The sequence below is a fragment of the Emydura macquarii genome, unplaced genomic scaffold (assembly GCF_026122565.2).
Source record: "Emydura macquarii macquarii isolate MOO-44397 ecotype Brisbane River unplaced genomic scaffold, CSIRO-AGI_Emac_v2 contig_973, whole genome shotgun sequence".
Classification (NCBI taxonomy): Eukaryota; Metazoa; Chordata; order Testudines; family Chelidae; genus Emydura; species Emydura macquarii.
The window spans coordinates 613655-626724 of NW_027131110.1; the positions used below are offsets into that span (position 1 = coordinate 613655).

The following is a 13070-nucleotide window of genomic DNA, read 5'->3' on the forward strand; positions in this document are numbered from 1 at the left end:
CACCGCTTATGTCGGTGTAACTTATGTCGCTATGGGGAGGTGTTTTTTCACACCCCTGAGCGACATAGGTTATACCAACATAAGTGATGGTACAGACATAGCCTAACTGCAAAAAAAGAAAATTTAAGTCTCTCAGAAGCAAGGACACTGCCAAACAATCACCGGGGCCACTGGACAACCAAGGTGCTACAGGAGCACTCAAGGAAGACAAGGCCATTGCAGCGAAACTAAATGAATTCTTCGCATCGGTCTTCACTGCAGAGGATGTGAGGGGGATTCCCACACATGAGCCATTCTTGTTAGATGACAAATCTGCGGAACTGTCCCAGATTGAGGTGTCATTAGAGGAGGTTTTGGAACAAATTGATTCATTAAACAGTACTAAGTCCCCAGGACCAGGTGGTATTCACCCAAGAGTTCTGCAGGAACTCAAATATGAAATTTGAGAACTGTTAACTGTGGTATGTAACCTATCGACTAAATCAGCCTCTGTACTAGCTGACTGGACGATAGCTAATGTAATGCCGAGTTTTAAAACAGGCTCCAGAGGTGATCTAGGAACGACAGGCTGATAAGCCCAACTTCAGTACCAGGCAAATTGGCTGAAACTTTAGTAAAGAACAGAATGATCCAATACAGTTGTTGGGGAAGAGTCAACCTGGATTTTGTAAAGGGAAATCCTGCCTCACCAGTCTGCTAGAATTCTTTGGGGGGGAGGGTCTCAACAAACATGTGGACAAAGGTGATCCAGTGGATGTAGGGTGCTTTGGACCTTTTGAAACCCTCTGACAAGGTCCCTCACCAAAGGCTCTTTAGCACAGTGAGCTGTCATGGGATAAGAGGGAAGGTCCTCTGCTAGATCAGTGACTGGTTAAAAGACAGGAAACAAAGGGCAGGAACAAATGGTCAGTTTTCAGAATGGAGAGAGGTAAATAGTGGTGTCCCTCAGGGCTCTGTACTGGGACCAGTGCTGTTCAACATATTCATCAATGATCTGAAAAAAGGGATAAACAGTGAGGTGGCGAAATTGGCAGATGAAACAAAATTACTCAAGATAGTTAAATCCACAGCAGACTGCGAAGAGTGACAAAGAGATCTCACAAAACTGAGAGATTGGGCAAGAAAATGGCAGATGAAATTCAATGCTGATAAATGCAAAGTAATGCACATTGGAGAACATAATCCCAGCTATACATACAAAATGATGGGGTCTAAATTAGCTGTTACCACTCAAGAAAGAGATTTTTTAGTCATTGTGGATAGTTCTCCGAAAACATCTGCTTGTGCAGTGGTAGTCAAAAAAGCTAACAGACTGTTAGGAACTGTTAGGAAAGGGACAGATAATAAGACAGAAAATATCATAAGGCCACTATGTAAATCCATGGTACGCCCACACCGTCAGTACCGTGTGCAGTTCTGGCCATCCTATCTCTAAAAAGCCATAATTAGAACTGGGCAAAGGACACTGAAGGGCAACACAAACGATTATGGAACAGCTTCCTTAGAAAGAGAGATTAAAAAGACTGGGACTGATCATCATAGAAAAGAGACAACTAAGGGGGGATCTGAGAGAGGTCTATAAAATCATGAAAGGTGCGAAGAAAGTGACTAAGCAAGTGTTATTTACCCATCACCTAACACAAGAACCAGGGTCACCCAAGGAAATTAATAAGCGGCCGGTTTAAAACAAACATAAGGAAGTTCTTCTTCACAGAGCGCACAGTCAACCTGTGGAACTCATTGCTAGGGCACGTTGTGAAGTCCAAAAGTAGAACTGGGTTAAAAAAAGAATTAGGTAAATTCCTGGAGGGTAGGTCCATGCATGGCTGTTAGCCAAGATGGTCAGGGACACAGCCCCATGCTCCAGCTGCCCCTAAACCTCTGACTGCTAGAAGCTGGGACTGGACGACGGGGGATGGATCACTCGATAATTGTCCTGGTCTGTTCATTCCCTCTGAAGCACCTGGCGCTGGCCACTGTCAGAAGACAGGAGACTGGGCGAGATGGACCATTGGTCTGACCCAGTATGGCCGTTCTTATGTTCTTCAGTACCATAGACTTCAGTGGGACCACTTGTGGACAAAGGTGCTTCTCACTGGGAGTGAAAGGCTCTGGATCCAGCCATCTGCATGTGAACTGCGGGGGCTATTGAAATGGATACGTTTTGAAATGGGAGTGTAGGAGCAGATGTCCTGCAATAGGCCCCCTCCAGTTCTATGCTCCTACACAAACCACCACCCCTACACACACATGGCATGGAGGCCCCCCTGCTAATGACGATATAGTACAGCATGCTACAGTCAGAGTCCCAGGCACTGCGTGACCTCCGCTGCAAGCCGCAGTGTCTGGGACCAGGCCCGTGGAATCCTACAGCCCTGTTCTGGATCAGAGCAGCTGCTCCGATCTGAGATCCGCCAGGTCGGTTCTGCTGTGGGTCTGCAGCCGTTCTCCATCCTCTGCAGAGTCTGTCCTTGGCCACTCGGTTTCTCCCCGTTGCTCTCACCCGGCGAAACATACCCCTCCGCACAGGCCATGGGACTCATTTCCCCTGTAAGCCCGCGGGCCCCGCCATGTGCTCCGGCGTGTACACCCACAACTCTGCAGAGGGCGCCAGAGACAAGGGACTCCCTGCCACTGCATTTATGGTGTGTCCCACCAATATGGAGGACACTGTCTGAGCTCATCCTAGTTAATGTGTTTTTCGGGTTAGTTCTGAAGTTCAGACACAAGGACCCAGAGGGTGTTTCCCCCACTGGATTCTAAGGACAGGGGAAGAGGCGGCGAGAACGCGCTTTGGTTCCTCGTTCCGTCGATACTCCTTACTGAGCGTGGCTGAGGCACGGTTGGTGTCAGGCTCGGTCGGGAGACCCTTTCGTTCCTCGACTGTAATGGCCCCTCAGATGCTCTGACAGGCTACAGGGTGACACGGGCTCCGCTAGGGGCCTCCGTGCTTTGTTTCACATGGGGCGTTTTTCTGTGAATGGCCGGGCCGGCCCTAGGAACGTTGATGGCAGTTACGTCAATGAACACAGCCGGGTTGGGGGCCTCGCCCAGTCCCGAGGGTCCGATTCTTGAGCCGGGGCAAAGGTGGGCGGCTCCATTCCACCGGTGGGAATGAGAGTAGACCGTGGAGCACAACGTCCCAGGCGAGTCCACGCAATCCCGGACGTTACACGTGGGCAGAACCCCAAGGAATCGCGTGGATCGTCTCCCCGCCTGCTCTCCACAGCATGGTCCAGGCCACCCGGAAGTGACTCAAGCAACTGGCCTCCCTAGCCAAGCCCAGCAGTCTTCATCTCATCCCACTGCCCCCACTCACACCCCTTGTGTCACCCTAAATAACCCTTTGAGGCTGACATCCACCTGCTGGACTGTTATCACCCCCTCCATGCCTCGTCACTTGGCCAACCTCCCTCATTCGCCCCTCTCCAGCCAGGCCTTCCAGCCCCCTGGCCGGTTCCACGGCTCTCCTCTGACCCCCGTCGCACTGGTCACTCTGTGGGTGCCGCCAGACACAGACAGCAGCCATGCCGCGTGGAGGGGAGACGGAGGGAGTTCCTGTGGGGGAGGAACAGCTAAGGAGTGGAGCGATAAATGGCGGGGATCCAAGAGACCATGAGAAGTGTTGGGGGGAGGAGGTAGCGCTGAGTAATGGGTGGAGGAGGTAGGATGCCGGACGAGGAAGATCAAGTGATGGCTCGGTCTAGCACTGGCCTCCTTGCTGTCCTGTGGCTGGGGCGAGAGTCTCGTCCTCTGCAGATGAACCTCTCTTTTCTCCCCTTAGTGTCAGTGCCCCTGGAGTTCTCTCCCCCTTGGCTCTTCTCTGCTGTTAACCCCGCATGGGGTCTCGGGTACAGGGCACAGGAAAGACACCACGCAGAAAAAAGGGGCTTTGGATTTGGAGGTAGCAGGAATTGCTTCGACCCCCGGTGACAATGTGACACCAGCCTGGGCTGAAAAACATGAGCTGCCCAGGGGAGGTGCTGACAGGGCTAGCGTGGGCCTCCCGTGCTCTGCAACACCCTCTGCTCCCAACACAAGCCCCTCTCCTCAGGTGGAGCTGGCTGGAAACACAAGTGGGACCAGCTGGGTCGCCCCAGACCCTCAGCAAGCCATGACCCAGGAGGAGGTAGAGGGAAACCCAGCCCTCTCCCCCGCTGAAAACTACTCCCCGTCTCCCCATCGACAGAGTCCCAGCCCAAGGGGCCTGCCTGACGGCGGGCAGAGCCTGTGCCGGGAGCCCGGCAATGTCCTCCTGCGTTAAGTGTCTCTGCACACCCACTTCAAACCTCTCCCTGGGTCTGGCTTGCACGCCCCAGGTCACGCTGGGGCAAACCTCCACCTGCTCAGGACTGGCCTCGGATTGCACCCTGCGGGGCGGGGGATATCTTTCCCCGGCCACCTCGCGCTATCTGTCCAGGCCCTTGTCGCTGCAGCATCCCAGCCCCACACGGTCGCTTTTCTCCGCACAGCCCTCTGGGGCAGGGGCATCATCCTCACCTCTCAGGAAACTGAGGCACAGGGCAGAGGGAGTGACTTGGCCAAGGCCACCCAGCGAGTCTCTGGCTGAATCAGGAATTGAACCCTGGCTCCCGGGGCCCCGTTAGCACCCAATCCACTGGGCCGTTCTTCCGCCCCGGAGATGGCGGTGCTGGAGGGGGGCGTGTCCCACCCCGATAGACAGCAAACCTGTAAGGCACCAGGCTGCATGTCCACCCGGGGCAGTGATCCGGCACGTCAGCCCAGGGCGCGGTCCCATCATGTCCATCCAGGCAGCGACCCAGCACGTCAGCCCAGGTCGAGGGGGCCTGTCACTCTGCCCAGAGCAGCGACCCAGCACGTCTGCCCTGGACGGGGTCGACTCACATTTATGAGCGTAAGATTCCAATCTCCTTGTCTCTAAATCTGCACACAGGAGACATGTACACTGCGTGCACCATACGACGCATGCTGGCCCTCCCCGTGTACACCAGGGACATGCTGGACATTACACGTGTGTCCCCCCTTGTGCACATGGGGTGCGTGCTATTTGTTACACATGTGACCTTCCCTTGTGCATATGGGGTATATATTGTACATTACACACATGGTTTTCCCCGTGCACATACAGTGCATCGCACACATTACACACGTGGCCTCCCCCGGTGCACACAGGGTACATGGCAGTGGCCCATCGATGGCCAGCCTGAGTTTTCCTGCAGCACAATCTGTCAGTGCCAATTAGCGACACGGGAGCATCACAGCGCACGCCTCGGCAGAGCAGCACTGACCTAATTCCCGCCCCGCTAAGCCCATGGCAGTGCTTGGGGGGCAGGGAGGGATGGGGAAATCCCTCCCCCTCGCCATCCTCGCCCTGCGGGCACACGGGGACCTGGGGCTGCTCTGCGGGGTGCTGAGGTCATCCAGACAGCAGCGGAACCGGCTGCCCCAGCCAGAGGGGGGCCGGCCCAGGGGGCCCACCCTCCTGGCTGGCTGCTGTGGGTCCCGGGGCACCCAGGGAGCAGTGAAGGGACCAGAGGGGTTTGGGGGCTTGGCAGGGGTACAGCACTCACCAGCTCCTCCCCGGCATCACCCACGGTTCAGCTCAATCCCCAAGTGAGTGTCAGCCCCCCGGGGCCTGGGCCGGGAGCGGAAGAGGGGCAGAGAGCGGCAGGTGCTTCTCTTTCCCTGGCTGCTCCCTCCGCCTTCCAGCTGATCCGGGGAGAGGGGCCTTCTTCTGCCCCATCCCCATCCCCTGCCCCACACTGCAGCTCCCTGGGGCCCCAGGGCCGGGGCTGCTGGCTGCAGAGGTCATGGTGAAGAAAAGCTGGTGTAGGGGGACGGGGAGCCATTGTACCTGCTGAAACTGACCCACGTCGGGAGGCCGAGATCGGTCCAGCAATAAGCAAACCCCCCACCGCCCCCCCAAAAAAGTGGGGTGAATAGGACTTGGGGAGGTGCAGGGGGCGGTGAAACCGTTCACAAGGTCGGGATGTGGCTCCGCCCCTTGTGGGCCCCGGGTCACCCCCCAACCTTGTGGCTAGGAGGTTTTATTGCCTCCCCCGCCCCCACTGAAAGACACCTCCCTCTTCTCCCCCAGGGCTATGACTACAGGTGATTGGCTACCCCCAGAGCGCTCCCCGCATGGCTGTGCAGAGAGCAACCTGCGAGCCAAATGCCAACACCCCACTGTGGACACAGGCTCCCCAGGCCTGGGGGAGAGGAAGGGCTCAGGATGGTCCGACAGGGGATGTCTCTGGGGTGCTCCCCCCCGGGACATTGCACGAGGATTCAGAACTAAACAATGCATACCCATGCTGGGCTGGGGAAACCCCCATCCCACCCACCTGCCAGAGCACACGCAGCTCCTGTCCTAGGGAGTTTAGACCCAGCAGGACCCCGCCCAGCTCGGCCTCTCTGCAGGACATGTGGGAAGAGAGCATTTCCCAGACCAGCGGGTCCCACTCGAAAGCCAAGATGGGCACCAAGGTCAACGCCAGGTCTGAGCTCCTGCTGAGCGCCGGGAGGGTCTGGATCCAGGCTTCGGGCCCAGCTCCATCTTTGACTTTAAAGACAAAAGCCAGCGCTGTGGATGGAGCCGGGGGGGCCAAGCGAGCAGACAGAGCCTGGGTGCCACGCGCGGGGGGGCAGGCACCCCTTTGGGGAGGATGGCAGCTGAATTGTACGCCGGCTCCGCTGTCCAGGTGGTTCTCCAGGGCAGCCTGGGATAGGCGCAGATGCCTATTAATATAACTAGGCGTCAATAAGGGGCGACAGGAATCAAAGGGAAATAGGAATTGGCTCACACCAGCTGTGCACTCGCTTCCTTTCCAACAGGACAGGACACACCATGGGAGAAGAGACTGGGGGGAGGGGAAGGGGATGGTCCTGTATTGGCCCCAGGCAGCTGGGCTGGATAGTCTATGAACAGGGATTTTCCACCGCGGACCCCATGAGCCAGAACTGGACCATCCCCTCCGCAGCCTGGGCTGAGCACACTGCCATGCAGCTGCTCAGCAGTGCGGGTCTGGGTTTTGGGGAACACTGGCTCGCCTTCGACGGGGCGAAGGGGCTGCATGGTTTGCAGGGCTCCCCGCAGTAGAAGGGGAACTGATCTCCTGGGGGGCGGGATGGCTAGAGCAGTCCGGAGAGGGTTAAACTGATAACAAAAGGGGAGGGTAAAAAGAGGGAAGAGCTGGGCACTCGATCAGCACACAATCGAAATGCTGAGAACCCAATTAATCAAGGAGCGGACAGAGAAGAAATGCCTGAGCTGCCTATACGCCAGTGCTAGGAGCCTGGGGAACAGGAACGGGATTTGCTCATTTATGAGCATAAATGCGATCTAGTTGGTGTCACTGAAACCTGGTGGGATGTGAAAATCACTGGTTATAACCCACTGGGGAAGGGTCGAGTGGGCAAAAGGGCAGGGCCGCAGGGGGAGGGGCACTCTAGGTCCAAAATGGCATTACCTGTCTCCGAGTCCCGGACAACTAGGAAGAAAATGATCTTGAATGCTTATGGATCAGCATCCTAACAAATCAAGCACAAGGTGGGGTATGAGAGTCTGTTACAGACCCCCAAATCACCGCAGGACGACCAGATCTGTAAGCACCTGTCTAACATGTGTAGGAAGAAAAGCTGTGTGATCAGGGGGGACTTCAATTTGAGTGCAAGGGGCTGGAGGTCTCATGCTACCACTACTAATTCCCACAGCCTGGGCATGTCTAAATATTAGAGATGACAACTTCCTAACTCGAAAACTGTTGCATCCAACACAGGGGAATCCGATATTGGACCTTATCTTGACAGATAAAGAAGAACAGATCACAGAGCCAAAACTGACTGGTGGCTTAGATACAAATGATCATGACTTGATCACGTTTACAATGTGCAGACAGAATAAAGTCCAACCCAGAGATAGATACAGACCTGGTGTTTCAAAAGTGCTTCAATTTCACAGTGCCGAAAACAATTAAGAGCCAAATCAGCAAGGAGGAAGAATGTAATAAAAACAATGTGACTGATACTTGGGAATTGTCTGAGAATACTTCACTAGCTGGACAAAAGCCCCAGTCCCACAACAGAGAAAGAAGGCCATATTGCCTGAAAAAGCGACCTGATACAGAAGGGAAGTGAAGGCGGTTTTTAAAGCAAGACCGGAGGTCTTTCTAAAAGATCTGCTCCAGGGATTATTCTGGGGATTTCACTGGCCTGTGTCATACAGGGGATCAGACTAGATGATCACTAGTGGTCCCTTCTGGCGCATGAATGTCTGAATCTAGGACCCTGTCCTCCACACACTAAACCGGCGTCGAGTCTCAGTCCCCATCGTACAAATGCTCCATGGCCTAAAGTGCAGGGATTTAGGCCTGGGTTGCCAGCTCGGCTCTGCAGGCACCATGGAGCTTTCCAGCATAAGGGCAGAGATCATCTGGGCAAGGGGCAGAGCTGGTGCCCGGGCTGGTCCGAGCATGTGGAACCGACTCAGCCGTCACAAACAGCCAGTCGCGCTGCGCCGACCAGCCTTCTCGATATAAACACACAGCAGCGTGAACACAACCCTACCAAAATACTCCTCTGCACACACAATGCTCTGCCCAGGGAGAGGACAGAAAGCCAACCCCCTGGGACAGATGTCGGCCATGTGGCTTAATGCACGACTGGGAAGCGCTGAGCTGCTTTGGTGCTGAAGGCGGTATAAAAACGAGAGGAGACGCAGGAAGATTCTCCTACCTGGCACCAGCCATTAGCTGGGACCGCAGCCCGGCTGACTCATGACTCAACCCACAAATGGACCCGCTACACAACCCCGTCCACACGTAGCCCGACAGAAACGTTAACACAAGAGCCTTCCCGCCAGGCTGGTCTCTCATCTAAGCTCCCATGCCGCTGGGAGCAGAGCCGTGCTAGCTGCAGCCCTGGGATGGGCGCCCTGCGCATTCATTGCCATGCACAAGGCAGCTTCACCGCGTTCAGAACGTGACACGCCGGACCCGGTGCGTTCAGGCAGAATGAACCAAATGCAAAAGCTCCCTGGAAATGAAGGAGCCTTCCATGTCTACAGAACTGCTCAGCGTCATCTGCAACATCATCCCTGCAGGGCCCCCTCCCCACCCACAGCTGCACCTCGGAGGCCATCCGCACCCCACCCACCGCAGTGGTTGCATCTCCCTTCTCTTTGCCCCCTTCGACCGCAATCCTCACTCTCCAGCATCACAGGTTCAAGACTTCCATCCCAATGCACACCTGTCACTATATGCAGGCGGTGGGGTTCGGGTCTCAGTTACGATTCGTGTGGCCGAAGGCAATGGAGTTACTCCATATTTATGCCTGGAGTGACAGGGAAGGATGTTCCCATGGCTAGGACCTTAGTCTAGGACTGGAGAAACTGGCATTCCACTCCCTGCTCTGACACAGACTTCCTGTGTCCCCTTGGACAAGTCACTTAACTGGTGTGTGCCTCAGTTTCCCATCTGTACAATGGGGGATAATAGCACTGCCCTACCTCTCAGCGAGGCTGTGAGATGCTCAGCCACGCTGGTAATGGGGTACCCCAGGCAGGGATCAGAAGCTGGCTCAAGCATTCCCAGATAATAACAGTAATTAAAACCTGTTATACATTTTCTCCCATCAGATGCCACCTGCCTTTCTACCCCATGGTTGCTGAGTAGCTCAGAGAGAATCCGAACCGCAGGGCGCCCTGCTGGTCCCACGCACGCCACATTTTGGCTGGGGCCTTTTCCCTCTCTCAACTTTTGATCGGCCTGTTTAAGCCAGGACTGGGGTCAAGCCACCAACACACTGCCTTTCAGAGCGACCGCTCTGAGAACGCAGGAGCGGGAGGGCAATCGCCAGGAGCGTGTACCAGGGGAAACACTCCCTCTAACTGAATACACCGGATCTTTGCACGCTTAAGATACAGGCGGGCAAACACTGCCCAGGCAGCCTCCCAGCTCGGCCCAGCATGCCTCGAGCCACGTCACGCATTTGGGTCCAAAACCTAGTGAGCTGGAGACACCAACCTCTTCTGCTCGCCCCTTCTCAAAACGTCGCCTCTGGTGCTGCAGGAGTTTTCTCCTCTGCGCACCTGGAACCGCCTCGCCCTGCGTATCCACACCCCCTCTCAGAGCCCAGCTGAAAACGCTTCCCTGCTCCGCGGCCTGTTGAATGCTCTCCCTCTCCACGACCCCGCAGCCGCACAAGCTGATCCTGGGAAGCATTGTGGGGGGGCACAGCTTCCGTGGGAGCCCCTCCCCATGGAGCCCAGTGGGCTGATAAATTTCAGCCCCCCTTCCACACAGGGCCGTTTTAAGATCTTCGTAGGCCTTAGGCACACTTGCCTTCGTAGGCCCCCCCCCGAGCGAAATAACTGATTTGATTTTAAGCTATTAAATAGTTTTTTAAATAAAAATTGAAAATGATATATAACATTTTTTTTTCGTAGGCCCTGAAAGTTTCGTAGGCCCTAGGGACTGTGCCTATTGGATAATCAAGCCCTGCTTCCACACTAGGGACTGTGCCTATTGGATAATCCAGCCCTGCTTCCACACTAGGGACTGTGCCTAATGGATAATACAGCCCTGCTTCCACACTAGGGACTGTGCCTATTGGATAATCCAGCCCTGCTTCCACACTAGGGACTGTGCCTATTGGATAATCCAGCCCTGCTTCCACACTAGGGACTGTGCCTATTGGATAATCCAGCCCTGCTTCCACACTAGGGACTGTGCCTAATGGATAATACAGCCCTGCTTCCACACTAGGGACTGTGCCTATTGGATAATCCAGCCCTGCTTCCACACTAGGGACTGTGCCTAATGGATAATAGAGCCCTGCTTCCACACTAGGGACTGTGCCTATTGGATAACCCAGCCCTGCTTCCACACTAGGGACTGTGCCTATTGGATAATACATCCCTGCTTCCACACTAGCCCCTTCCAGCAGGGGCCCAGGCCCCTCCGCCCAGCCCAGCCCCCAGCGCTCACCTGCAGAAGGCGCCCAGGTTCTCCACCAGGTAGCACTGGCCCCCGTTGAGGCAGTAGCTGGGGAAGATGTCGCACACGGACCTGCAGGAGCTGTTGTGCCGGATGTAGCCGCCCCTGCATTCCGTGCCGTTCTCACCGCCGGGGCCCGCCGCCCCGGACAGCGGGCCCAGGTCCCTGCTGCTCTCCACCGGGCGAGGTCCGGAGGTGGCGCCGGCCCCCGAGACGATGAAGGTCTGCAGCGGGGGGACGAGGTAGCGGCGGCTGGTCGGCTCGGCCACCTGCACCATGGTCTGGATCTTGGGCGTGGCTGGGGTGGGCAGCTTGTAGTTGTTCTCATCCTCCAGGCCCCTGGTCAGCCCACCTCCCCTGTCCTCCTCCTCCTCGTCCTCTTCCTCGTCCAGCTCTTCGTCCTCACCTTCCTCGTCCCCGTCCGTGTAGAAGGAGGTGGTGGGGTAGAAATCCGACTCCTCGAAGGGCGTGAAGTCGTCGTAGAGCTCGTGGATGGCCCAGGAGGTCGGCTTGTGCCCCGGTTTCCTCTTGGGGGGGTCTGCCCCCGCGCGGCCCCCAACCTGGCCTGGGCTCTCCCCGTCGAAGAGGTCGTAGTAGTCAATGTCAATGATCTCAGAGACCGACTGGCCCGAGGGAGGCTCGGGGGTCTTGAGAGCGGCGACAGGGGGTGTGGCAGCCAAGTGGGGCCCCAGGGGCCCCGGGTTGTCCAGCCAGGTTAGATCCGTGCGGCCTGGGGTCCCCTGGGCTGGGGAGCTGCTGGACGAGGCCACCCACAGCTCCAGAGGCTCCTCCTTCTGCGCAGAGTCCTGCACCAGCCCCGGGCTGCTCAGCGCCTGGGTGCCCAGCTCGGGGGTCCCGCCGCCTGGGGTGGGGGGTGTCAGCACCGGTTCCCCGAAGGCCTCCAGCAGCAGCTGGGTCTCGGCTGCCTCGGAGCGGAGGCCTGGCCCTGCCGACGGGCTGGCTGCAGCTGTCCCCTCCGTGGGGAGCCGGTCCGGGCTGGGGGGGACAGTCAGCGCCACGTGCGCCCCCCGGCTCCCCGCATCCCCCGGAGAGGCTCCGGCAGGCTGCTCTCCGCTCCCGGCTTCCTCCTGGCTCGCAGGGACAGGGCGGGCGGTGCTCTCCGGCGCTCCCTTCGCGGCGCTCAGTCCCAGGAGAAGGGCTTCCCCGTGGCCCGGCCAAGCCAGGCTCGTCACGGCCGACGAGGCTTCCCCGGGCCCCTCATTGTCCAAAGGCCCCGGGCTCCAGGCGCCCTGGCTGTCAGCCCCGCCGGGGCAGCCGGAGCAGAGCGAGGATGCGTTGTTCTGCGCGCTCATCCCGCCGGGAGGGTACAGCGCCGAGCTCCCGGCTCCGGGGACTGGCGGGGTGGAAGCTGCGCCAGCTGCGCCTCCGCCTTCTGCCGCCCAGCTCGGCAGAGCAGCAGGTGTCTCTCGCCCGGATTCCTGCACCCGGCCTGCCTCGGCGGCGTTTCTCCCGGCCCCCGGGGCGTTGCCCAGGAGCTCTGCACGCGTCGGCTCCTGTCCCCAGCCGCTCTCCGAGGGTGAGGGGGTCCCCGCCCCGCCAGTGGGGTCGTGGTGCTCGGGGTGTTTTTCGGGCGCTGGGGGGGTGACACGGGAGAGAAGGAGCGTCAGGCAGCGCTTCAAACCACCCCGCTTGGCGCGCGCGCGCGTGTGTGTGTTCGCGTGTGCACGGTGCAGGACATCGCAGCCGAACCCGGGCCGCCAGCCACTGGCAGCGTTTGGAAACGGATCACGGTTTGCAGAACCACAGCCCCGCCGGTGCAAACAGCGGCTGCGTCGGCTCAGTTCAGCCCAGGTCTGCTCGCAGGCTGCCCCCCCCCCCCCCATCTCCCCGTCCCCCCCAGACACACACGCGGCCTCTCGCTTTGATTCATGCCCCCCCCCCCCGCGCACACACACACACACACACACACACACACACATTTCAAGCGTGGTAAAGCGGCATCCACCGCCGGAAATACAACGGGGAAGTTGGTTCCCAGTCCCCCCCCCGGCTCCCCTTTCCCTGGCCCGGCCGGGGCTTGCTCTGGGCTGAGCCGGATCCCTGCCGCCTCCTTACAACGTGCCGGGGGCGGGC

General features: G+C 57.8%; 1 protein-coding gene across 1 annotated transcript in view; it reads right to left on the minus strand.

The window, feature by feature from the left end:
- The window catches only part of CSPG5 (chondroitin sulfate proteoglycan 5), a 31459-nt gene that overhangs the window by 17360 nt on the left and 1029 nt on the right, over positions 1–13070 (minus strand). The window contains exon 2 of the mRNA XM_067544562.1: positions 10968–12570. Within this exon, the coding sequence (XP_067400663.1) occupies positions 10968–12570 (1603 nt within the window). The remainder of the gene's footprint in view (positions 1–10967; positions 12571–13070) is intronic.